This window comes from Rhipicephalus sanguineus, chromosome 5 (genome assembly GCF_013339695.2).
Source record: "Rhipicephalus sanguineus isolate Rsan-2018 chromosome 5, BIME_Rsan_1.4, whole genome shotgun sequence".
Classification (NCBI taxonomy): domain Eukaryota; kingdom Metazoa; phylum Arthropoda; class Arachnida; order Ixodida; family Ixodidae; genus Rhipicephalus; species Rhipicephalus sanguineus.
This window is the reverse complement of record NC_051180.1, coordinates 57,667,909-57,695,258: the sequence shown is the minus strand read 5'-3', so window position 1 is coordinate 57,695,258 and position 27,350 is coordinate 57,667,909. Positions and strand designations below refer to the sequence as shown.

Genomic DNA, 27,350 nt, shown 5'->3' with positions numbered 1-27,350 from the left:
TTTTACCCTCGACATTTCGGTGCAGCGAGCGCGGAATGCGGCGAGCGATCGACTGAGTGACCAGTGACAGCGGCGCCTGATATCCTCGTCACAGAAAGAAAGAAAAAAAAAAACAGCGGAGGCCACCGACTCCGCACGGTTTTTTCTAGCACGTCGCACACAAACACGCGGGAAGACTTGCCGTGTACGCGCGTACGCGGCCGTCTGGGCCAGCCGACGACGGTGTCGTCTCGTCGCTCGCGTGCCGCTGCAGTGCGCGGGGGAGAGAGATGAGAGATAGGGAAAGGTGATAAACGTAGCGGATGACGTCTCCCGAGATGGCGATGCAGATAGTGATGACGTAGCCGCTTATATAAGGGGCCTTCCGGAACTGCAGACGGTCCTAAGGGAGGAACGATCAGCGACTCCTCTCCTCCTGGACGCCCCGAAGAAGTCGTGGCCTCCTGGTCATCGCGGGACGATTGCGCGCGTCCTGTGTTCTTGGGCAGAAAGCGAGAATGGGATCGCGCAAGTGCCTCTTCTCTACATTCTTCCTGGCGTTCTTCGCCGTAGTGCTCGTCCAAAGGTAAGACACACCGCGCGCATTGCATTCTTGGCTTATACGCATCGGTTAGTTTCTAGCATTTCGTGTGCCGGCAATGCATATGCTTGGGCCGCTTTCCAAGATAGTGCGAATAATTGCTGACATACAACGAGAAACACGAGCGCATGTGTGTCTGTTGAGGTTTCCTTTATTTTTCCTTCATTTCCTACTTCCTTCATTTTTAATAAATATATTAAAGCAGAGGTTGGTGCCAATGAGCTGCTGCGGCTACTTCTCTGCTCTTGCATAATAATGAACAAGCACAAAATTATACATATAGGCACGTAGACAAACACACGCTCACTTGGCCCCAGTACTTCAATGCAAACTAATGTTCACTCAATAGAAAAGTTCACAGAACACAAGTACTCCACATTTTATTGTATTGATTTTGCGTAATTTTAAGCTGATTATAGCGTTGCGTGTGTTGTCTTACGACATGATTGGTCTTATTCATGGTGTTGTTTATAGCATTGTTTCCAACTGTGACTAGTTCTTCCCTTAAGCGCGCAATTCCGCAAAACAGTAGCGCGGGCATTGGCGTCCCGACAAGCAATGAGTTCGGCTCCGCTTAGAATTGTTATAAATGTTATGCATTGCACGTTGCACCAATGACAGCGTGGTAACGCCAGGCAAGCACCGCCAACGAAGACAATGACAAGTCTCAATTTTTCATCGCACCTTGTCATTTGTCTTCAGCAAACTCGTGACTTAAGGTATTGCTGCCCCCACCCATAATCTTGCTCACTATGACGTGCTTCGTTCTATGCGCATAAGCATGTTACCGCAGGATCACGACGTCAAATTTATGCGTGCTCCAACCAGGCATCGCACCAGCAAATAAAAAGAAGCATGTTTAAGAATATAGAACGAAATGAACATGTGAGCGTGGTGACTATTAATTGAAAGGTCAAATGGAATCCAGGTGCCGCGGGTAACCAAGGAGATTTTCGAGTGGGTGGAGTCGTCCCCTGGCTTTAGTGTTCGATCATTTGTGGTCCCTCAAGCGTTGAGCGTTTCCCTGTCATTTGTTTAGGTGCCTTTTTACTGCCGAGGGTGGAAAAATTACGCGCTAAAGCAATGCCTACATATCTGGGAACACTACGTTTCCCTACTTCATACCGAAACGCTTTAACCCTCTTTTTCGTTGTGACCACTTTCTTACAATTTGCCAGCGAGCCATATACTTCAATGTTAAAGCATTGACATCGCATCCGTAGGTGTTCTCGCCGGTGTACTGCTTGTGCCGGTCCCAATGCAACCGCCGACACTGGGACGCACATTTTGCAGAGTGCTTTCAGAGCGGTCCCATGTTTTCCCACAATGAGAAGGTACCGTAAGAGCAATTCTCGGCATGCTGCGGCAGCAGTTCCGGGAGCGAGTCCTACGGTTGTATGCTCAGTCTTACTATACCTGTTGCCAAACTGTGTCAGAGAAGTGACCGACTTCCTGCCGCTTGCTAGCACAATGGAGGCGAACTCAAGGCGCGTAATCCAGTGCGACGGGCACCTCGAGTAGATTAGGGCATGGCTCGCAGACAAATAAGCACGGTGCACGTTCGTCGTGCAAACTCCATTTATCAGTGTTTGTGGAAGGCTTACGCATATAGCTTCGCTGAATATTCCTCGCTGTCCGCCTTGACAGAAATCCCTCCCCCCCTACTCCCCCCGACCTTCACCTCGCGTTACCCGCCACGGTGATCTAGTGGTCATGGTGCTCGACTGCTGACCCGAAGGTTGCGGGATCGAAGCCCGGCCGCGGCGGCCGCATTTTCGATGGAGGTGAACATGCTTCAGGCCCGTGTACTTAGACTTTAATAATAATAATAATAATAATAATAATAATAATAATAATAATATAATATAATAATAATAATAATAATAATAATATAATAATAATATAATAATAATAATAATATCTGGGGTTTAACGTCCCAAAACCCCAATATGGTTATGAGAGACGCTGTAGTGGTGTAGTGGAGGGTTTCGGAAATTTCAACCACCTGGGGTTCTTTAACGCGCACCTAAATCTAACTACATGGGCCTCAGATATTTTCGGCTCCATCGAAAATGCAGGCGCCGCGGCGTGTACTTGGATTTAGGTGCACGTTAAAGACCTCCAGGTGGTCGAAATTTCCGGAACCCTCCGCTACGGCGTTCCTCATAATTATGTCGTGGTATTGGGACGTAAAACCCCAACAATTATTATTACCTCCAACTCACGCATCCCAGTGGTCAACAGAAGTCCCGCAGCTAACATGGTCACCTTAAGCACGTCGCCTACATTTTTTATCAACCCTCAGACCAACGTGAATGCACCAGTACACTCCTGTTCGAGTTCCACACAATTCTCACTTTATGTTATCATCGATAGATCCAAGAACTTGCAATGCACAGGGCTTCTTAGCTGGGCTAGTCGGTTCCTGAACATTATGGCAGAAACGGCTCAAAATACGAGACACTGAAACGCACAGGACACAGCGCTAACCTGTGTATTTCGCTGTCCCGTATTTTTCGCTGCATTTGTCATAATGTTCATGAAACAACTAGTCCACCTAAGACGCCCTGTGCTTTACAAGTTCTTGGATCTATTGATGACAACATAAAGTGTGCGAATGCTGTCGCACTCTAACAAGAACTTCCAGGAACTTCTTTTTTTTTATTAACTGCATAACTTTTAGCCTCGGAATTTCAGTAAGGAGAGCACCTGTAAGATAGCGAGAACAATGCAACTGTAAATTGTGGTTGCTTTCGGCTCCGGCTGTATGCACCGCTATCTCAGGAGAGCGGTGCGGCCTCGGGAAAGGATTCCTTTCGACATTGTATATGAACAACATCGATGTCAATGTCGTGCGAGAAAACAGCTTCAAGTTATGGCTGCCAACGTGTGATGCAGAATCAAGGGATTCCGTCAGGTTCGTCGTTGGCGAAACAGGCGCGTCGCGGCATTCAGAAAGAAATTAAATTCTCCTCTTCAAAGGTACTTGAAAATTCATATATACGCATGCAGCAACGTTTCCTTCTAATATGCTTGCTAGGTTCCTCTTTGCACACTGTCCGTACAAACGGACAGAAACATGATCATCTAATAGAAAGCTTTTTGTGTAATCAGTAGGCACAACAATCATGTAAGAGGTTAAAAGTTTTATCATTAAAAGGGTAAATTTTTATTATTTTTTAATTGGAGAGCACTGCCGAACTGCTGATGCAGTTTGGCAGTGCTCTCCAACGAGTTCAATTACGAAATGTATCTCATGCCCTCAGATGTTTTATCTTATTTTTACATCTGGTAGCCACCACGTTCAAGATTAGAGGTTCACATTCTCAATAAAAAGTTCTTTCCTCATCTTATAATCATTATTATAAATATCCTCAGCTAGATACACAATGGCCGGTGCCAGTAAAAACAGCCACCCGTATATCCGTATATATATATATATATATATATATATATATATATATATATATATATATATATATATATATATATATATATATATATATATATGTATATATATATATAGGCTTTTTTATCTTTCATTTTTAAAGTAACCTTTAAGTCACAAAGCTTTTTATTTAGTTAGTTAATTAATAAACAAAAACGCATAACTGAATAATTAACATATCCATATAGCCAATTCTTTTTCATTGCTGCGCTAGACATATTACAGATATTGCAATTTACGAACTGAAGAGAAATCTTCAAGGCACATTAATTAGAAACTAATTTTTAAACCAGCAATATTTTTCAAATAAGCGCCATTTAACACACGATAAAAGCGCGCTGTTGTTCCGTATATTTTTTTACAAAAGTTATTTTGTGCATTCTATCGCAAAAATATCTGAAAGACCAATTTATTTGGCATTTTGCCACAGGTTCTGAAGATGCATATCTCAAAACCGATGTCGTTCTCAGGATTACTTACAAGTGAATAGGCCTTGCGAACTAACTGATTTGTTAAAGTTGGTAAACTGCGCTATGCACCGTAAAGTGTTCAACGTAAAAGCAGAGTCACTCAATACTTCGTAAATGTCCAGTTGCATTATTTGGTTAACGGTTAGTCACGCATTTCGGTCTCTTATTCACCTCCTACGTTAGTAAAGATCAAGGAGCGGAATTTCTAACAAGCCGGGGGTCAAGCTTCGGGCCATAAACAGAGCCGGGAAGGTGGCTGACAGGCATCGTCGGGCAGACCACATCCCCCTTATAGAGGACTCTATAGGGTCAATAAACGTTTTTTTCTTCTTATCTTTCTTCTACAATATGAAACACGGGGGAATATTTTTAAAAAGTCGTCTACTAAAGAAACTATGTAACTGTAACTGACTACGTTATTGCCCTGTCTAGCTACCCGTCTACGTTGTGTGCGAAACCTTGTTTTGCCTTTTACAGATTTATCAAGCGACCTACCTCGCATGCTAAGGATGCTGTCTCGGTCACCGCTCCCGCTATCTTTCACTTCGTTTCAAAGCGTGCCGCCGCCCATATCGTTGCCGTTCTTGAGCTTTACTACGCCTGTAGCGACCAAACCGTGCAATTGTTCGCATGCGGTTTTATGCGCAGAACCTAAGATAAGCAGTTGAGACACTCGAACTCCATAATATAGTGTGTTTAATCTAAAGATACCGCCCTTTGCCATATCCGCGATACGTGCAGCCGGTTTATTTCCAGGCGCCGTGCACATGTTTAGATAGGGCTGGAAGTAATCGGTGTCCCTGTTAGTAGCGGCGCGGTAGAGAAGTTAAGGTGCTATAAATTAGTCTTATGCCTTGTGTCCCTGCGATCATCCTAGGTCATGACGCAGCATTTTGACGTCTGTACGTATATAATTTCGTATTATATATGAGGTGCTAGGCGTGGATTGAGTAACATCAGTCGAACAAGTGTCACTGGAGTTCGACAACAGCACTCGCGTCCACGACCTTCTGTACTCCTGACCCGCACAGATGTCCCCTCTCCAGAGCCCACGTTCCCGTTCATACCTCCTGCCGCTAGGGACGTAACCTACGAGCGGCGTGGCGCTAGTCAGCACCTGTTCGCTCACGTCAGCCTCAGTGCTCGTAGTGATGTTTTGGTCAGTGCAGAGCGACTATATCGTGTAATTATTATGCGTAAATACAAAATACCTTGAACATAAAGGTATGAGAAGTGATCCAGAAATTATTTGCATTTGAATGTACGCCTATAAGGACACGGCATCATATAGGCCGTCCCACACCATGCCAGCCTGCGGCTACAGACGATTTCAACAGCTATACAATAAATATTTAACCCCAATGAGTATCTTAGTTGGCCCGCCATTTAAGTTTGCAAAAACAGTCACATGTATGCCAGCAATTCGTCACAGAATGCGGGCGTTCTATATCTCCAACGCCGTCGGAAAGGCCGCAACGTAGCAGACGAACAGGTTATAGGAAGCGTCACCAACGGCGAGCTGTTGAACGAGAGCGGAGACACGCGCTCTCGTAGGAGCCCGCTAACTCGCGTCAAGGGCCCGAAGAAAACAAGTCTACATGTTCGAACGTTCATTTCTGTGGCATTTGTTGTTTGACTGTTGTTAGCCGCTTCTAGTCACTATCTTGCAGTGGATATTTGCCACATAAGCCCGGCGTACACAGCGCAAATAATGAGGTGGTTAAGGTACACCGGCTCTGACGATTCAAAGGCTGTGACATTTCAATGAGCAAAACGTCGCCGATGCGGTCCTACGCCGCAACGATCGTACGGGACGACCCTCAAAATGCATTCGCCCGTCCTTGAGATGAAGGCACGCAGTGCACTGAAGGACTCCAGGTGTCTTCAGTGCAGCTCGTATCAGTCCGCGAGGGCGTCCCTCACTGTTATATTACGGCGTATGCGCTCATATTAAGTGCACCGCTGTGACGCGTTAATGAGAAAAGTGAATCAGCCCATTAGCGATTATTTGTTACCGCAGATAAGAGTGCAGGATATAACTGTATGAGTGACGCCTGTCTGGTTAAGAAACGACATAGTTGATTACTGAGCTTCCCGCAACGGAGCTTCGTTTAGATGAGTTTGTCGCAGTGCGCGGCGAGTTTGCGTGCTCCGCTAGTACAGTTCTGGTTACTAGAATGTGATCGTTATAATACAGCGCAGCAATCTCGAGAATAAGATCACAGAGGGCACATAAAATGTCCTTACTGTTACTACACGATATTTTAACACGCTGAGAAATCATTCAAGGTGACAACTGCGAGAGTTCATAACACACATCTTCGGCCATGGCCCCAACTATGCGCTCCTCTTTCGGTGCGAATCAAAAGATTCTGTTAAAAGAACGCTATGTTTGCAGGAAGAAAGGCAGTGTCATGATTTGAGCGCGTTCAAGCTTTTAGCCTGCCGTTGCTTGAAAGTCAAAAGCACAGGAGGTGTGTCTGTCCTCGTCGTTGTTGCGATACCGTTAATACTTAACGGTTCGTCAGTTTAGAGATTTAAAACCAAATACAGAACAGCCTAGCAGTGCTTTTTACAGCGGCGAAATTGCAGTAATATCTTGTTCTCATTAGAAGACACTGAATTAAAGCTTGATAGCACCGCCAATCAACCCAAATGTATACTGCGCTGGGTCACACGGAGAGGCGCTATAATGTTGAACTTGTCCGGGCGAGAAGAGTTAATTAGGGCTGTGTTATCATTTAATCCTGACAACGCTGAGGTCTGCGTGATAAACTCCCGCGAACACGAGACCTACCGCACCGGGCAGGTGACCAAAGGAGAGAAAATCGCCCTAGCAACTAGCACTTCTCCTTCACACCAGTGGTGTTCCTACTTTAAGGTATTCGTCCTATCCTGGTTACCACATATACCTACTCTGTGTAGAGAGATGTTTGAGGCTACCGGATGTTTGTGTGACCGTCAGCATTCGCAAGTTACAAAGATCACAGGACTGATAAATTGTCGAACAGGGAATGCTGCTGGAACCAACGTTTCGACAAGAAGATCTGTCCTCATCAGGATAGCGATTAGCCATTGGCGTTGCCAGAACCACTCGCCACTCCCTTATCAAGAGTGTTAGTATTTTCTATGTGTATATATGCACACACACGTACAAAAACACACGGACGAACAGACATAATGGGGGGGGGGGGGGTGTCGCAAGCGCCTTCATTTTTCCTATCCAAGCGCAGCCTACCTAACTCGACCCTTTATTTCATATTGCTCACGAACTAAGCCAGCCGCTTTCGGGGAAAGCCCTCAGATTAAGGGTCTACATTATCAGTTAAGCCTTGATGCATCGTACATGGTGTACGTCAGGGTACCGCGTCCTTTGGGGCAGGCAGTAGAACCCATAACAAAGTGCGACACACTATCCAACCCGCTGCAAGAGCCCTAGTAAAAATTCCATACTTTGCGAGAATACACTATAAGGGGAATGCCCTGACATCTAGCCATTATTACCCTAGACCGTCCAGCCGTCTCTTGACTTGCACTATAAAACAACGCCGTACATTGCAGCGATTTCACCATCGCGTGCAAGTGGGACAATGCGGGCAGCGAGATGCGTCCTTGTTTACAAACGGTACAACTCATAACAAAAGTGCGCCACATCATCCGCAACATTGCCACCTAGCGCATTTTATTTATCTTCAAAATGCAACATAAAACTGCGTACGTCACGAAAAACCGCTATCAAGCGGCAGTTCCCGGGGATGCCCTGAAGTGTGGCCCCCTATTGGCATGTATACCCTTCTACCGCCCCATGCCTTGCATCGTAAGACGATGCAGTACGCTCGCACTGCATTCGTGCATGACGCCACCAAACTGTCGCCGTTTTATGGAACCTTAGATATTCGTCGGTGCATGCATGCACGCGCAAATAAGCATATATGTACATGCGAAAGCGCGCTGTGACACACCACAGTCGTGCAGATTAGACAGCACTTTATGTGAGGTTTCGCAAATGGAAACGGGTGCAGCTGTAGGCTCAGACTCTGGCGGCTGTAAGAGTAGAGATAAAGAGGCAATTTATGCTCATTTAGCAACAATTAAAGGTGGCCTGCCCGCTGTAGGGGGCCACTTTATAGAGCTTCGGGCGTCCCCTACTGCGAAGAACATACGAGATTGAGTGTTTTGTTTTGCGATGGCTTGCATGGCTCCGCTAGGAGCGGTCTTACTTTTTGTTCTTTACGTCACTGTTCGCTTGCCATTGGCGGCGCAGATGTCTTCTTAGTACAGCCTATTTGGGGTACAGTCGAATAGCTCTATCCTTTAAAATGGCGCCAAGATGACCTTGTAGGTAGGTTATAACTACATTAGATAGATAGATAGATAGATAGATAGATAGATAGATAGATAGATAGATAGATAGATAGATAGATAGATAGATAGATAGATAGATAGATAGATAGATAGATAGATAGATAGATAGATAGATAGATAGATAGATAGATAGATAGATAGATAGATAGATAGATAGATAGATAGATAGATAGATAGATAGATAGATAGATAGATAGATAGATAGATAGATAGATAGATAGATAGATAGATAGATAGATAGATAGATAGATAGATAGATAGATAGATAGATAGATAGATAGATAGATAGATAGATAGATAGATAGATAGATAGATAGATAGATAGATAGATAGATAGATAGATAGATAGATAGATAGATAGATAGATAGATAGATAGATAGATAGATAGATAGATAGATAGATAGATAGATAGATAGATAGATAGATAGATAGATAGATAGATAGATAGATAGATAGATAGATTGATTGATTGATTGATTGATTGATTGATTGATTGATTGATTGATTGATTGATTGATTGATTGATTGATTGATTGATTGATTGATTGATTGATTGATTGATTGATTGATTGATTGATTGATTGATTGATTGATTGATTGATTGATGGATGGATGGATGGATGGATGGATGGATGGATGGATGGATGGATGGATGGATGGATGGATGGATGGATGGATAAAACTTCCGCGCGGCGCACACTTCGTGAACTCCACCTTAGCATATTTTTTTTATAGGGCTACGGCTACATTTCTGTGTTTTCGACCTACACAGCAATGCGATACAAACAGTCCCACACATCTGAAGCATGTCACTCACGTTGCTATATTTCTAGCATGCTTATGCCTCGAGCAGCGCAAAGGCAAAAGCAAGCGCACAACAGATGAGAGTATTTATTTGACGCGTACGACGCACAAAACGTGACCTCTTCCAAACATGTGGGAAAGAAAGACGAACGTCTGGTCAGCAAGCACACACGCCTTGCAAAACATGACGGCGGCAAAATGCCGCCGTGCCGTCCGTTTGCATCAACAGACAGATTGAGATGTCTATGCTCTCCCTTCGTGATGATATAGGCTTGCGGTATCACTCACGTACAACCGAGGGACAACTGCGCTTGTTTGGCTAGAGTTCTTCTTCGTGACATATGACACCTGTCAGCTGTTCAAGGTCACTTGCGCGATGTTCCGTGTGCAGTCCCGTTTGTTACCGGCAGAATCACTGACTCATGCTGCCCGCTTTTTCGTCAACAACTTCTTTTTGTCGCCATGGCTGCAACATTGTTATTTAAAAGCGAATTTCAGCTCAATTTCAGTGCCCCCACGACAGAGCGATTTAGCTTTAAAGAGTATACGTCCGTTGCCCCTTGCGGCGGACGTGCGAACTACACTCTTAATCAAGTGCTGGCCAAATGCTGGTTATATCCAGAAAACTAGACGAAAAATGTCCGGTTTCCTGGCTATATCTAGCACTTTAAGCGGGACCTGATTAAGAGCGTATTTTACAAACGCACTAATAGTGCATCGCATAGTGGCAGAGGTAATTAACGTATTGCTCCTAGCAGCAGCTATAATAACGCAGCTTTATTAGACTGTCATTAGTACTATAAATGCTAGAGTTAATGGTATGGTTGTACTGAATTGCGAGTTGGGCAATCCCACAAAGTAAAATTTTTCGATCGTCTAACTACGTAAAAGCTTGTCGACATGCAACAAACCAAGGACAGTCTGTCAGCATGAAACATACTTAAACACGCGTATCGCATCGTTATCTTATATATTTATGTTTGAACCCAATCAAGCCAACAGATAATGATGCGAGGCAACCCGCGGCTTCACTATTGTAACAAAAGAAACGGGCTCCGCGCTTCTTTCGTACACCGTTTCAACGATTGTGCTAGATAATCACATTATCTTCCAATAATGTTTTGCAACCAAAATTACGCCATAATCACACATAAAACTAGATTCTGATTGTGTCCTACCCATGAGATGCTTATAAAGAAAGAAAGAAAAAAACGCGAGGTTAACCTTGGTCTCATCATCTTCCACGTGCAGGCACAGCGTCAAAGCCATGATCGAAGCCCAGGACATTATATTCACCAACATCACGTCGCCATCAATATACAACAAACGAGTGAGACCCGCCTACGCAATAGGTAAGCATTGTTGACAGCAACACAGTAGAATATTTCCTGCTCAACTACTTACTGCGCACGATGTACAGGGTCGCCCACATCTAAGGTTAACACCTCATTAGTAGTCAAGATCCCATAGAGGCTGATGTTTAATACATAACTTATAAGAATAAACGCTTTAGCTTTACCGGCTTGAATACTAATGAGGCGTTCACCTTAGATGTGCTCGATCCCGTATATCTGCCCAAACTACAGCCTGCGCAATCGGACCGCGCCTATAGTAGAGTATGGTGGCATGAACGTGCTATAGTATTCCTGGCAACAAGCTTCCACAATTACATATAAATTTGACGGGAATGTTCAGGCAATGTTCTTTTATTTCACATCTCGAAAGGTCTTCGGTCCCGCTGCTGTAAACCACTACTCCTTGCGCGTTATAGGTCAGTTGAACTTGAGTGCGTTCGTTGTGCGCAAATTTCCTTGCTAGCATGTTGTTCAATGTGTGCATTTTCACGGTCATGTGCCGCGACACTTGTGGTCGTGCATGCGTAATTCACGAGGACATATTTTTCGTACTCGAGGCGCATTATTTTATTTTTATTATTTTTTTGCCGCTGCAGGCGTCCCCGTCGTCGTCAACACCAGCATAGTCCTCTACAGCTTGGCTTCCACGAACGACCTACACACTGTGAGTTGAACCGCAACCTTTTTTTTTCTTGTGCCTCGAAAAGCACATTGACGAAGTTCAAATCAAGATTTTCCCAACATAACTTTTCAGCGCAAAAATAACTCATCATGGGTCGATCATCGACTCGGACGAATGCAGCGCGACTTCGACGAAGACCATAGACACAGACAGATACAGGCGGCGCTGGTCTGTGTCCATCCGTGTCTCCTCTCCTCGTCGAAGTCGCGCTGCATTCGTCTGACTGCGCACCAACTCGCCCAAGTCAAGGTGTTATTCGACCACTGAGATACTTGGGGTACAAGGCGAGATAGACAGAGTGTACGTTGGTTAGGAACGAGTTAAGCCAGTGAATTGATCATAAGCGAAGGATGTCGTGTTTGTGACCGACAGTTCACAGCTTACTTGAGACGCCTAATCATTCAATAAGTTGCCGAACTGGACGGTTTAGAATAAGTTCAGTCATGATAGCGGTTGGTGCATTAAAAAAATCAAGGTTTGTTTAGCGCGTCAGTCGCCATGGTGAAGTGACTTTCGATAACGTGTCAGCGAGAAGCCTATGACCTTACAGAATTTTATTTACAGGAACATCAGACACCAGTTGTTACCAGCCTTTCTACTGCATGTTATCGAACCCTCACTCCATTATACAGCTAATTATTTAATGAATCAAACTACACTGCGTCGCGCACCCAGTGCGTTCCGCAGGACCAAATAAAGTTGCTTTCAATTCAATTGAATTTAAATCAAATTCCACCACTGCAATGCAGGCGGTAGTGACATAAATTTAGGTTGTGTGCACCAGCTATGGGCAGCAGCCCAGTGCGAAAAGTGCACCGCAGCAGTCGCTGAGGCCACTTGCTTCAAAACCAGGGGCCGAATTCACAAAACTTTTCTTTCGTAAGTGCGCTTTTCCACTGATTAGCCGGCTTCGCTAATGATATGTCCCGCGTCGTGATTGACTTCAATGTTCTCTTGCGCAAATATTTTGCGTAAGACATTTTTGGGAATACAGGCCCAGGACACCCAAGTTCGAATCTCAGTGACGCGGCCGGCTCTTTTCCTTATCTCTTAAGACAGTTTTAGTACCCGTATTTCGAGGCTCATTCTCGTGCACGCAAGGTCATCTACACGCAATCTCACTCAAGGGTGGTGCTGCATTAAACAAAACAAGAGACAGGGAGCTACATACATACCGCCTACAAAAGCCACCGCTGCATGCGACATTGCGACAAAGCAATCCTGAAGCGGTGGTGGTTAGGATAAAACCGCCGCCAACTGGATGCAGGTCGCCCGCGAAGCGCCGCCTTTGATAGGGTTATGAATTTATTTGCCCACGCGCAACGGCTGCTGCGACGATGTTTGCCCTACCCTACTCTATAGCCAACACGCTTATCTAGAGAACCAAGGACGCAGGCAATTAGCGATATATGGACACAGAAAATGACCCGAAATGTTGCCGCTTTCTACGAGCCAAACTCAAGCAGGCAAGTGACCGTAACCATCACCGAAAACGCTTATTCGCTCGACATTTCATCAAACAAGTTGCGCACTAATGTCCGTGACATCAGTTCTGACGTTTGTTTGTTAGTTTGTAGGTCAGGCTTTCCGCTTTGTTAATGGGCGCCTTTATGATCTCACTAAAAAGTGCTCGCAAGGCTACTTGTGATGACGTGGTCATGAGGAGATACTTGAAGATGCATTCTGACCGCAGAGAGACAATCGTTCGTCATGGCGCTACTTAGTGTTGAAGGCACACCGTTGCGGGAACAAATCACTTTTAAATACCAAACTCACAAGCGGTTTAAATAGAAATACGTTGTTACCAGTTTTACGGGCAACAAACCTGCCCGAACGACTTTAGCATTGACAACTGTCATCCTGTGTGGTGAACTGGTGTGCCATATGCCCTCCCTTTCCTTCTTATATTTATATGTCGCCTTCTCCTACACATCTCCTTTATTGAATTCCCACCCTCTCTCATCGAAACGCTGTGACGGAGGCTGGGATTCAAGCTCTCGACCTCGGCTTCCAAAGATCAAACGATCGACACACGAGCAACATCAACATGACTGCAAAAGATTCGTGGGAATTTGAAACTCGATATTTTGTAGAACAACTTATGTAAAGACAGAAAAGCAGACATACGAGAATTAAAAGAATGAAAGGCTCACGCAGTCCAATTTACGGCCTTGTAGTTCTAAAGCATACAATAACGGGGGAAATATAACTAGAAGGAAACAAGCGTCAAAGAGTGCATACACACGCGCAAGGGTCAGTCGCTTTGTCAATATTGGCCACATAAGTAGAAATACTTCGAAGAAATGCGTCAGTGTCCTTGTGGCTTTATACTTTGCGTTTATTGTCCCTGAAGTAGCTGCAATATAGTAGCGCCAGAGTGAGGCGCTAGTGCGAGGGTGCATGTGTTTCCTTTCTGGGGGGGAGTCTTCAACGGCTAGGGCGGCCTCACTGGTATCCACTGGCTTGAGCTGCGACTGATACACGCTTTATTGGCTAGCGGCCACACGTGAAAGTAATTTAAGCAAGGCACAGTTGTTGCTCTCCCTTAGTGAAGGTCACTTTCCTCGTGTTCTGCCTCTTGATACGGAGATGCAGGCTGCCGATGTATCGCGTGAGCGTCTGGCGCAACCCCGACAGGGCTTGACAGACGGTTCATGTTTGGTGCTCGTGCAGGCCAAGCCACTCGGTTTTGCTCGCTAATCATACCTTTCTTAATGTGTAACGTGTTGTAAAACATATCTGCATTTTCAGTGTCTCGTCAAGTGGCGAATCCACAAACATTGCAGTGAACTTTCATTCAGGACGAAAATGTGAGCTGGCGGACTTTTAAAAGGTACAAGGCAGTTGGTCGTTTAGGCCTTGTCGAACTCCCCTTCATAAGACGTTAACTGCAGCCTGTGACGTCCCTCCTTTGACCTCAGTCGATTACTTCACGGAATCACGCGTATTCTTGAGCACTTATGTCTTGTTTATAAGTCAGTTTGACGTCAGACCGCGGCCTGCAAATTGTTTGCGTGACGAGATCTCTAGGAATGTAACGACATCGCCACACATGCAGTCAGCGTGGTCTCCGCGATACTGTTCAAACCACATGGTATTCAGGCCGGTGATAAAGGCGTTCTCTCTGTCTTCAGCAGTGTAGTACAGGTGGTGAAATTATATACAACATTCTACGGCTCCGGGGTTAATGTTGACAACTGGAAGCAACAGAAAACAAAACAAAACAAAATTTGCGTGTCTCGCCGCCTTTCTCAGGCACGACGGGTTATGACCAACACAGCTGTGCCGAGAAATTGCGTGCTGGTGCGAAATGCCTTGCGTACAGTGGGGTCATTTGCAGATACGCTAATCTACGAGTATATAGGTATATACCTCCTCTTTAGAACACGCGGTGATAGCCTTGTTCTTCCGAGTTTAAAAACAACCTGTGAGCCTAGGAGAACGAAACGAGTCGTCTTCCTCTTGGGGAACTGTTTTCTAATGCAGCACCTTCGAGCGCTTGCGAACTACCAACGCGAGTTCGTGTTGTGTGTGGTCACACTAATTGTTAATTTGTACATTCTCTTACTCTTGTTTTTTTCTCCTATATCTTATCTATTGACCCCTTTCCCCAGCACCACGTGTAGCCAACCGAGCCAGTGCTTGGTTAACCACCCTGTGTTTCCCCTTCGTCTCTCTCTCTCTTTTAGCTTCGCAGCTGCAAATGCCATGTTTGCGAAGAAGCCGATCGGTGAATTTACTTTAGACCCACCATCACTTAGTGCGGCCGTCGCTTTAACGGCACAGTGAATTATCGCCTGCAAACTTTTTCATGGCGTGTACCGCTGACCTTCAGCTGTATAGAAGAGTTGTTTCTATAATAATATCTGGGGATTAACGTCCCAAAACCACGATATGATTATGAGAGATGCCTTAGTGGAGGGCTCCGGAAATTTCGACCACCTGATCAAAGTACACGGGCCTCAAACATTTTCGCCTCCATCGAAAATGCAGCCGCCGCGGCCGGGATTCGATCCCGCGACCTTCGGATCAACAGTCTAGCGCTATAACCACTGGACCACCGTGGCGGGGCAAGGGTTGTTTCTAACACCCTCAGAGCTCAGTTGATTGATTGATTGATTGATTGATTGATTGATTGATTGATTGATTGATTGATTGATTGATTGATTGATTGATTGATTGATTGATTGATTGATTCTAAATGCGCTGTGCAGGAATACACGGCCAACTTGCGTCTACGGCTGTCGTGGTACGACCAGCGGCTGGTGTACGATGCCGAGTCGCTGCAGCCCGACTCGCGCATCCAGGGCGACCACTGGCACGCCGAGCAGCTCTGGCGGCCCAGCATAGAGGTGACCAACACGATCACCTACGGCCCGGCCGCCGGCCACTTGGAGTCGTCCACGGCCCCCGGTGCCGGCTCGGTGCTGGTCATCGTGATGCCCGACGGCACGGTGCACCTCAGCAGGAAGTAAGCGTGACCTTTCTTTAGCACTGCTTCACTTATACTGTATCTTGCATTTCAGTTTAGCGCACATGCGAGCCCTCCCACATTCGAAATATAAGTATTCGTACAACTTGAGTACTTCCGGCGCGTATATGCTGCGTGTCACGCATTCATTTTACATCCTCCCCAGGTGTAGAGCAGCAGGCTAGAGCATGCTATCGCTCAGGCCGACCTCTCTGCCTTTCTGTAAATAAATTTCTGTCTCTCTCTCTCTCTCGTTTTACATGACATCCGGCACACTTTCGTCGGGCCAACTGTCACCCTCCGCCGTGTTATGAAAATACAGCAGTACTCAGATGTGCTTGTGCCGAAATAGGCACTTGTTTAAGGCGCCGGAGTGAGACCGCTATCGCTGACTTGTGCTCTGTCGTGCGAAACTCCCCAGGTGGGTATGCGCCACATGAACAGGGAAAGCCCCTCTGCCGAGCACAGCAGGTGTGAGCGTTAAACGAAAACTGCTCGGCGAGGCGGAGCACGTGAAAAACGTGAAAGAGAGAGAGAGAGAGAAAGAGATAGATAGAAAGAAGGAATAGAGAGAGAGGGAGCAATAGAAAGAAAGACAAAGAGAAAAATAGAGACAAAGAAGCGCAGAGAGAGAGAGAGAAAGAAAGATAGAAAGACAGAAAACAGAAAGAGAGAGAAAGAGATAAAAATAAACAGACACGAAAAGAGATAGAAAAAACGGAGAGCAAGACAAAGAGAGAAATGAAGAGAAACAAAGAAAGAGCGAGAAAGACAAAGAAATAGATAGAGACAGAAAGAAAGAAATAGATACAAAAAGAGATGCAAGAAACAGAAAGGTAGAGGAAGAAAGAAATAAAAAAAAATAAAGAGAAACAAGGAAGGAGCTGCGGCCTTCCTTCAGGCTTGGCACCACTAATGCGAAGCTGCCATATTTTTTTACCGAGAGTCCACCAATTATATCATGGTCATAAACGGTGCTGTTTTAGTGTGCCTAATAATGTAATGAACGCTTCTGTTCATGGCTCCTTTCATTAGGCTCATATTCGAAGGATAGTAGATGGTCGTTCAGTGATCATCGCGTATAGGTGTAGTATACTCGCATTGTTACAGACGCCACCTAAAAAGAACAGTCTGCAAATGTGTCAAATCGATACAACGTTATTTCAAGGCACTCAGTATACTATTGCAACAAAAATAATGTCGTAATATGTTAATTTACGTGTCTTATAGTAGCTAATCCTAATTTAAGTTGTACTTATATATCGATTTATCGTGAAGTCATTGATGCTCCGTTTTGACATAAGTAGAATGAAATCTCAGGCTAGAAATATAGTGCAAATTCATTTTTGGTTATGCCCATTTTGAGCAAAGAAAACTTGTGCTTTTCGCGCGGCTCGCGGGAAGCGGCACGTCGAACGGCTCGTCGAACCCGGTAGTGCCTTCAGCAAAGTGGTCATATGCAACAGCACGCTACAAAATGAAGTTAAATGAAGACAAGTTTATTATGCTTGAAGGTTCAATTCATCCAAAGCTCAATATGTCTTGCTCTTTCTTAGCCCCTAGTTGATACAAATGGAAAAGTGGTGCACACAATTGTGTACATAGCGTCTGAAAGGGCTAAGGCATAACATACTAGCCGTCGCTTTATAGAGATAACTGCGCCGATATCTGGGAATATAGCTTCAGCAAACTCTCTTCAGCTTTTACCTTTAGCCCCGACAATGCGCAGGTTATGTTCAGAGATCTCGTTTGCTTTCCGCTCAAGTAAGTTTTCACGGTGTCGTGAATTTGAGCACTTGTAGAGTCTTCGACCAATATGATACGTTATCGGCGAAGCATTGTGAAATCGGAGTTTCCTTTTTGCAATTTTTATTTCTGCAATCAGACTGAACCCAAAGCTGACGTGCGAGATGGAATTCCACAAGTACCCGCTGGACAAGCAGCGTTGCAGCCTCATAATACAAAGTAGTAAGTACATTCCCCCCTAAGTTCTTTTCTTGCATGTTCTCTTTCTACGTGCTGGAACTTGCGGAAGGGATTTGTTACTGATAATGGTGTAAGCTGACAATTTTAGAAATCGATGGGCGCGATGGTTCTGATGAGTGAAATTTCCACCACGTCGCGTCGCTGACGTTCTATGAGGTATTTCCTTGAAATTTTCATTTGAAACCTAGGCGTCAAATTCAGCTGAAATTTCGAGTTTGAACAGTGCACAGTTTAGTCAACAGGCAAACCTTCGTGGCCCTTTCGTGCCTTATTGGGACGGAAAAAAACAGACAGTCATGAGTGTTGCGCGAAGTTAGATGCATTGGTTGCCACCGTTTTCTGAAGCCATATTTTCTGTTTCAAGGCGGAAAATGATGCCATTCCAAATTGTATTGTTCCACGACCAAAACCGTCGGAAAATAACAGAGTCCTAGTTGTCAGTCGTAGTGACCGATTGATTTTATAAATAAAAAAAAAGTAACTGAAATGTTAATTATTAGCTTACTCAATGCATTGTCCCTTTATTGTGTAAATATTACCTCACGTCCAATTTTAAGCCATCCCTTGTCAGTCGGTGATGCTACGACCTATTCAATACTTCAGTTTTTAAGACAGCTTTTGCGAAATAACGTTCCTTGGTTGAAGATTGAAAACTACAAGATGGCACTGTCGTCCACGGTCCTCCACGCCTTTAGAAATGCAACCGTTCTACACAAAACGCCGTTCGCGTATTTTAGAGCGAAAGCTCTACAACGCTATGTCTCCCAAGGTCATTCATCGCGTCGCAATGACCTTGAGCCGCCGGAGCGCTAGTGTGGCAGGCGTGACTTCATGCAACGTGGTCCGACGCCTACAGGTGGCGCAGCTGCGCACGCTCGGAGCCTCGCCGCTGCGCTACCACGTGACCAGGCGAAGTTTTGAATGAAACACACTGTGCATAGCATTTGCAAAACCAAGTAAAACATATGTTTCCCTCGTAATAGCTACATTTACAAGAGTTAAACCTCAGCCATTTGTTTAAAAGCTTCTTATGCACTTCATTCGAAACTGTGAATCATTAATCTTCGCGGGTATCAGTGCTTCAATGGCCTTTTCATCCTAGCAGGCTTAGAAACATTCGCTCTTCTTCACAAACAGGTACGCTGTCGACGAGCAACATGGTTCTGAACTGGGACCTGGAAGAGTCCTTGCAGTTCAACGACAACTTTGCCGTCACCGGCTTCCAGATGCTCGACTTTAACTGCTCAAGCCACGTCAGTGACTACGGCAAAATAGGTAATCGCGTTCTTCAAGACTCATATCGCTCATCACTCGTGCACACACTGAAACAGCACGTCTTCATCACGTGGTTTCATTTGAGTACTTTCCTACTGCCAATACCGCTCATGCATGGGCAAACTGACAAGTTCTCTGTAATTTTGAAAATGTGGACGGTTTGTTCTCGCTCGCTTTAGTGAAAATTTAAGGATATGCGACAGCAGCCATATGCCCTTATGTTTCAGTAAGCGTGAAGTGTGACATGCCGATGCTTGCCATTATCTTTATCATGTTAGGTAACTTGCGAGTGTGCGTGATGTAGTATTCAGCAATTAAAGGCTACAATGCAGAAGATAGGACGAAAAAGTCCTTGTTTGGCTCTTCTTTTTTAACTGCACTGTAGTACTTAATCGTAGCTCCTACTGAAACTGATAGTAACCTAGTTAGGAATGTTACTGTAGCTTGGCAAGCAACAGCACTGTTCACTACATGCAGCTGTTCCTAAAAAAAAAACAGGTTAGACCTTCAACGACACTGTGAGGGTGAATATGTGTGCACCGAAAGCAGTGCGTGGCCTGAGGGGCATGCCGTATACGATAAAGAACTCGGGCATCCCTGGGTCACCTACAACTCCTCAGTGCGCAGCGACGCTTACACAGGATACACGACTGCGTCTTTTTACAACTCACCCGGAAAGAGTTGTAAACAACGTGTAAAGATTGCCGCCGAGTCTTGGGACGGAGGTCCGTCTCAGTGGTTACAGCTGTATGTATGTGCTGCTTACAGCTATGAGCGTGGCTACAAGGGGGGGGGGGTGATTTGAGAAAGGAATTGGTAATCGTATTAATGCGGTAGCCTCACTGCGTGCAATAATAAACAAAGAAGTGACGAAAAAATAAATGAAGCATGTATATCGAAAGGCTTATTAATGTATCCCCTCATGTAATGCCCTCGATACTCCTGAGGTAGAAATAAATGACTCGAAATTTCTAAAAATGAAATATAAAACAAAAAATAGGCATAACGTTTCAAACTTACACGCCATCAATTGTCGCAAAGAAGGCCAAATGCCGCCGTGAAAGCATCTAGGGCAGGTCGACATTAAAAAAAATAACAAAAAGTTTAAAGACAGTCAAGTTGCTTACTTTGCCACGTAGTACTTCTGCCTTGCCAAAAAAGGACGAGTCGTTGTTTCTTACAAATGTACTGTCGGCCGCAAAGGTGTGCGGGACCTGCAGTGCGTGGCGGACCGACGAAAAACTGCATTGCTACGCCAGCTACCGTCACACGGTTTGGTGTTGAGGCTATAGGCCTTGGCCTCCGCGATTAACTCCGGCAACGGCGCGCTGGCAAAATTGAAAAGCAATGCTTATCCAAAAAGTGCTCGTACATTTAACCTGCCATTGAATAAGTACATTACATAAACTTCTATTTCCAATTGAAATTCTACAAAGTCTGCAAACGAAAAAAAATTACACCATCTCCCGCTAAAGGGGGCCATGAGGCGATGGGAAGCCGGAGCACTTGCACGATCGCGTTCCGTTGGCGTTCGCTGGGCATGCTACCGACCTCGCGTCGTGGAACGCGAAGAGGAACACTACGCGCGTCGTGTCTTCCCTCTAGCCTGGCCGTTAATTCTCACAGGGCGTGCGGGGAACGTCGACAGACGCGCGAGAGCGAGGCAGCGTAGTAGAGGAGAGAGAGAGGGGGGGAGGGGACGCGCATGCGCTGGCCCTCATCGCGGCGCTGCGCAGGAGAGAGTTTCGGCATGTCGAGCCCGCATTTCAGAGGAGCCAACCGAGGCAAGCACTGGACTGAACGCGCGCAGCGCTCTACCATTTGAAGGAGAAAAGACTAGAGGAAGAGAGTAGCGTATGCGCCGTGAGAGCAGAAGCGAGAACGCAGGAGAAGCGCAAGCAGGTGCTGGCAAAGAAGTGGAGAGAGTAACGCGCAGCTGTTGGAGATAGGGAAGGAGGAGAGTCGCGCATGCGTAGTGTGAGTGCGGACTACCACGCTGCGGGCGGATTACCACGCCGCGTTACATACCCCCGAGCAAGAGATACTTCGCATCTAAAAGTCAAAGGAGTATATTCAGAAGACTCGGATTATATCCTGGAGTGCTGATGCGGGCTGTTGGCTGACCACAAAGGAAAAAAATGAGGGGGAGCGCAACCCAAACAGGGGCATAAGAAGGAGGAGCTTCGCTCCGCCCCCTTCGGATTATCAGCACACTATAATGCGCGCATATATTGATTAGCTCTCTTTTTCTGTATTGCATTAATTTATTAACACGAAGATCTACGATCTCAACGTGGACTAACTTCTTGTTGTTTTCTTTCTCGACCACAGGTAACTTCTCAATGATCATGTGCGAGTTCACGCTGAAGCGCGACTTTGGACCTTTCCTGCTGGAGATCTACATCCCGGGCATCACTTTCGTCATCACCTCGTGGTTCTCGTTGTGGATCGACATTCCGGCGGCACCGGCGCGAGTGACCCTCGCCATGACAACCTTCCTCACCCTCGTCACCGGTGGAAAGTCCATTCGCGAAAAGCTGCCCAAGGTTCCATACGTGCACGCCCTGGACGTCTGGTACCTCGCCTGCACCGGTAAGTACTTGTAAACGGCGCAAAGATTCGCTGCGTGGTACCAGCTCAGGGCCCACGTCGTGGCAGTATCGAAAGTATGGCAAGAACGAAACGGCGTGTAAACACCAAAATGGGACGGTAACATGACACGAAACCGACTACTGCATGAGCTTTGCGAGCTTCCAAGGAATGCTTCGGTGAATTTTGACAAAGAACAGACGATTTAAAGCTAATTTATTTGAATTGTGAAGTCTAGAAACGTAGGTGGCTCCTTTTCTAGATTTATCGCGACAACCATTAGTGAAAACGTCAAAAGAACTGCGAAAGGTGTGACGTTGGAGATGTTTACGGTGAATATGACGACGTGGCCGTCACGTGATCACTCAATTAGGTCGTAGCACACAGGTTTCATAACTCTTGGAGGGATTTTTGACATCTTCAGCTGAGGCTTTTGGTGTCTACACTCCTTTAAGACGGGTCTTTAGTGACCGTTATTGCTTACCATCTCCCCATTTCCTCCACGACATCTGAACAACACAGTGCCTACAAACACGCTCGTATGCTCGGCTTCATCGGCTCTTCGTTGAGAACGCTACGCGTCCGGTCAACCAATCAACGAATAGTGCCTGTGATCATAGGAAGCCTGCACTAGCTTTCCTGGGTAATTCTTTCACAATCATTTTGCCCGAACGGACGTCGTTTATGACATTAGCAACGAAAAAAGGGCAAATCCTGGTTCCAGTCGCTAGTTGGCCGACACAACGTGTGGCTCTTTTCTCCACATTGCACCGTGGCATTGAGGTGAAGCAAACAAATACAGTACGACTTTCATCATTTTGTTTTCCCGTTCCATTGATTCCTAAGAGATTCTCTCCTATCTTCAAAAAAAAAAAAAAAGAAAGCTGTGTCATTGTCCTTCTGCAGCAAATTCATTAATTCATTCCCGTCACGCAACAACTGAAATCCAAAACTGAGACGCAAGCGCACCATTACCTTCGCGCATAACCTAGGATATGCGTTCCGCCCTTCCCATCCTTTTGTCATCATCTTTTATCCCCCTTACCCTCTTTGCCCAGCACTGGGTAGCCAGCCGGCCTGAGAAACCTCCCTGTCCGTCCGTCTATTTCTTCCTTCCTTCCTTCCTTCCTTCCTTCCTTCCTTCCTTCCTTCCTTCCTTCCTTTCTTTCTTTCTTTCTTTCTTTCTTTCTTTCTTTCTTTCTTTCTTTCTTTCTTTCTTTCTTTCTTTCTTTCTTTCTTTCTTTCTTTCTTTCTTTCTTTCTTTCTTTCTTTTTCTCTTTCTTTCTTTCTTTCTTTCTTTCTTTGTTTCTTTCTCTCTTTCTTTCTTTGTTTCTTTCTTTCTTTCCATCTTCATTGTTGCCGCTGATCTCAGTCGGACTGTGATTTCTCTTCTTCCGTCTCATACCCAGCATTCGTGTTCTTCATCCTGCTGGAGTACGCCATGGTTAACTACATCTACCACAAGGACAACCGACGGCGCCAGGGCGGTATGCGTCGCATTGAGAGCCAAGCCTCGTTGGCTTCTGCCGGGGGCTCGATGAACGGAAGCACCTACATTAACGTCATCAACGCGCTTGAGGTAAGACTCGCCAACGGAGCACTTTCTTCAAGATCGATATTATTAGGCTCAATTCGGTGAGCTCCATCCCTGAAAAGAACGAGCGCAATAACGTGGCGTAATAAAATTTGCCTCAAGAAGCTAAAAATCAGTGTACTCGTGCGTGCCGTATTTTCACCTTTGCCGTAGATTTCCAGCGCGTTCGCTTTCATAGGAAGTATTTCTTGCTTCCCGATTCAGTGCGAACTTCGCTCAGAAAACCAGGGCTGCAGGTGACGAAACTAATGATCAAGCGCCGCAATACTTATTTAGGTACTTTTCTTTCCCTGATTCTAAATTAACTTAAGGTAAACGCAATGTACAGAAAGTAATGTTATGCTTTTTGCATAAGAAGCAATATCTACTGACTTTCTATATAATAGTTATGCATCTTATCTTGTCGCCATTCCTTCCGGACTCATGGATAAACGCAAACAATCATGCCATGCATTTCCGTTCCATGAACATGGCGACTTTTTACGAAGCACATTCAGACAACGTGCAAAGCCCAAAGCCTATAACAACGTGGTACCAGTGCCGATGGCTCGAAGAAAAACCCGTTTGTAAATACCTCACTTCCGTTCAGCCTGTAGCTTCTGTAGATTTCACTTTGTTTCCAATATGATGAGCAGAATATTACAAATATTTTACCTTATAGGATCGGTTTGGGATGAATTCGTGTCATTATGTCATCACACTAAACTGGTGGTTGTGAAACCACGCCGTGACATAAATAATAACCATGAGTAAACGTCCGACTTGAAGTTTTAAAAATTATATCGCATACACGCGTGTAGTGTTCCGAGTCCTTCCGTTGATTTGCGGAGAGCGTGCGTGTTTTCGGTTATATTACCGAAATTTACTGCGGATAGCCAAGACGCAAGGATAACTGCTACTAGAGAACATGCATATTATCTAGGTAGCTTTGGATGTATGCAACACGGTGTTCAGAAGCAGGATCATCAATGACTCAGCAGAAGGCCGATGCCTTTACCACTGCAATTACGCCAATCGTAGTCAACCTGAGCGCCAATCGATATGCCTAGTACGATGCCTGCGTTCACCACCGCTTCCAGTGTCAGACTAAGCGCTGCCGAAAACGTGTAGCTGGTTTCATAGTATTCTCGCTGATACTTTGATACTTATAGAGACCATCAAAAGCGTCAGTCTATAGGTCCACGCATTGCTGTATTCGCTGCGCTCTCACCAACTTCCAAGTGTGCCAACCTATACTCCGTTTTATACACCAGGTACAACGCTGTAGAAACTATAGCGAGACTTCTTACAGTAAACGCGTTCGCGCCAACAAATAGTTCAAGGTTTTACCACCTAGAATGTGACTGCTATTTCTTTTTTTAGGATGAGTAATAAATGAATATGTTTTGGACCTTAGAAATAAACAAACTGCGTTATACGGTTATCAATATGTTGTTCCACGTCGCTTAGCGTTTTGTTGTTTTCGGTTTCCGGTATTTCATTTGCAGTCGGTCACAAAGGCTCACGCGCAGGCTCGTGCTCAGCTCGCACGAACACTCACAACCTCGAAAGCCGACCGCGAGACGCGCAGAGTTATACATTTTGCTGACCGAACTTCTTTCATAGCTTCAACGGCGTTGCACATCAATGAGTAACAATGCTAGGGAGGCCCGAACAACAGAGCCCTCACTAGAGTCAGAAAAATGAATAAATTCTAATGTGTGAAACGTATAGTGTAATGTGCGATGCATTTCTGCTTTTGCCATCCTCGCAGCAAGCTCAGCAGCACGGCGCCCTCACTCCGAGCCAGAACGGGAAGGGCCAGTGCGCGCTGCAGATCAAGTACAAGAAGAACAACAACGGCAAGACAGGGGGTCCCAACGTGCTCAGGCTGTCCGACCTCGAGCCACACACGCTGACGGACCTACCAGATTCACCACCGCGGTCGCCGATGTCGGTGCGCTCGTTTGGAGGCGATGAGCCACCCTTCGTGTGCACACTCATTACTCCACTGACGCCGCGTGACATTGCCAACGGTATCGATCGCCACTGCCGCTACATATTCCCGCTGGCATTCATCATCTTCAACGCCGTCTACTGGTCGGTCCTGACGTCGTCTTGAGCAGTGAAGATACACCGCGATCGTGAATCGCGCGCGGTTGCCGACAGGGTCCGCCATCTACGATGTCATTTGCTGGATGATGCTGATATCAAGACGTGTAGCGGCTATGTAGTGTTCGCGGACTCTAGGCATCAGAGCTAGTATCTGTCTTGTTCGTCACTATCTACTACGCCTCAGTGCTGGTACTTGTCATCTTCGCTACTACCTACTAGGCCGCCCATGCATACATCGCATTCGACGGAGATGGTGTGCGAGTTTTTGCATCGATTCTCCCCAGGCAACATCTATCACAGTGGCAGGGCGTGGTGAGGACAGATGGAACATCTTACATCGTTTCCACATCGCTATGCATGACAGCAGGAGTTGCAGCAGTTGAGACAGTTGCTACACGACGATTTTCTACAGAAAGGAAGAAACACTGAACAGTTAACCAGGGTGATAAAGAAAGCGCCAGCATCGTTGGTTACATCTCGTCCGTCTTCAACACAATCTTCCGGGTCATCCTGACTTCATCATGGACATAAGTGGTGACGCGATTGTGCATTCTATTCAGCGATCGCAAGACTCCGTGACGTGCAATGTCACCAGCTAAGCTCATATTGAGCAGAGTTGACAATCTAGGGACCCAAAATGTGTTTCTTGTTAGGTATTACCACTTGCTCTGCTCCTCTTCAATACCATATTTTATAGGTGATGTCGACTTAAATGTGAGTGCAACCGCGTTGGTGACCTATTCTGCTTAGCTTTTCCAATATGTATGGAGTACCGGTGAAAACGTGTCAGTGCCACACCTCGACTGTACAGAATTGTCAAGCGGGCATTTATTTCAGTCACCTTCACTGTGTATCGTTCCTATGTCTGTCAATCCCTCCTACATGGCATGACTGCTGAAGGTTTTGAAACGCCCTTCTTTCACCCGATATCAGGTCTTGTTCCTATTACAAGAGACAGTAGGATGTTTCCATGACAACGGCGCGCACAATGCGCGCGTACAGATTTTAGCGTCCTATTCGTTTTATGAGGCAGCAACGATGGGTTTAAGAAACGCAGTTCCTAGATTACTTTTTTGTGTTCCCTACACCACGTGACACGCACAAATAAACTTACGCGTACTGTAAGAGCGGCAGTTGTTTGCCACCTTACGAAAGTGTGTTTTCGTTAATGTGGGCCACCCGTCGTAGCATTTATTTTCGTTCGCTACTAACCATTTTTTTTAGTTTGTGTTCGACGCCAGAGACTCTCAGCATGTATGTATGTAATTGTTGCAGCATGCAGTACTGAAATTAGCGACGAAGATTTCGGACCTGTCTTCGTGAAACAATGTGTCACTGTTTCGTCACTTGAGTTTCATCCGGAATAACTATAAATGTTGATACAAGCGGAAGTAATTCGGCAGAACATGTATCTAAACATCTAGCTGCATCAGAAAAGCACCAAGCTGCCAAGTGTGTCCTTTCTTAGACCAGCAACCCTTAAAGGATTGCTAGAAAATTTCAGTACGTCCATAGCGTGCGCGGGATTCTTCACTGGGGGAAGGGCGGAGTGGGCGAAATTTTACCGCAGCACCTCCCGTTCCCCGCTTCGCGTCTTCCTGCCGCTGAGACCCCTAAGATCAAAACTCAGTGCGAA

General features: G+C 45.6%; 1 protein-coding gene across 1 annotated transcript; it reads left to right on the top strand.

Annotated features, from left to right (window-relative positions):
- The first annotated feature begins 211 nt into the window (after positions 1–211).
- On the top strand, positions 212–27,350 carry LOC119393668 (glycine receptor subunit alpha-1). The gene is made up of 9 exons (XM_037660786.2): positions 212–565; positions 10,920–11,020; positions 11,620–11,687; positions 15,920–16,176; positions 18,062–18,144; positions 19,300–19,437; positions 21,769–22,029; positions 23,436–23,605; positions 25,374–27,350. The coding sequence occupies exons 1-9, from the start codon at positions 498–500 to the stop codon at positions 25,719–25,721; spliced, it is 1,494 nt and encodes a 497-aa protein (XP_037516714.1). The 5' UTR covers positions 212–497; the 3' UTR covers positions 25,722–27,350.

Excerpts from the sequence above, each read along its gene's own strand:
- LOC119393668 (XM_037660786.2), top strand. The coding sequence starts at position 498 with ATGGGATCGCGCAAGTGCCTCTTCTCTACATTCTTCCTGGCGTTCTTC. Across the intron at positions 566-10,919 it reads GCCGTAGTGCTCGTCCAAAG|GCACAGCGTCAAAGCCATGA; the intron begins GTAAGACACACC and ends TTCCACGTGCAG. Across the intron at positions 16,177-18,061 it reads ACGGTGCACCTCAGCAGGAA|ACTGAACCCAAAGCTGACGT; the intron begins GTAAGCGTGACC and ends TTCTGCAATCAG.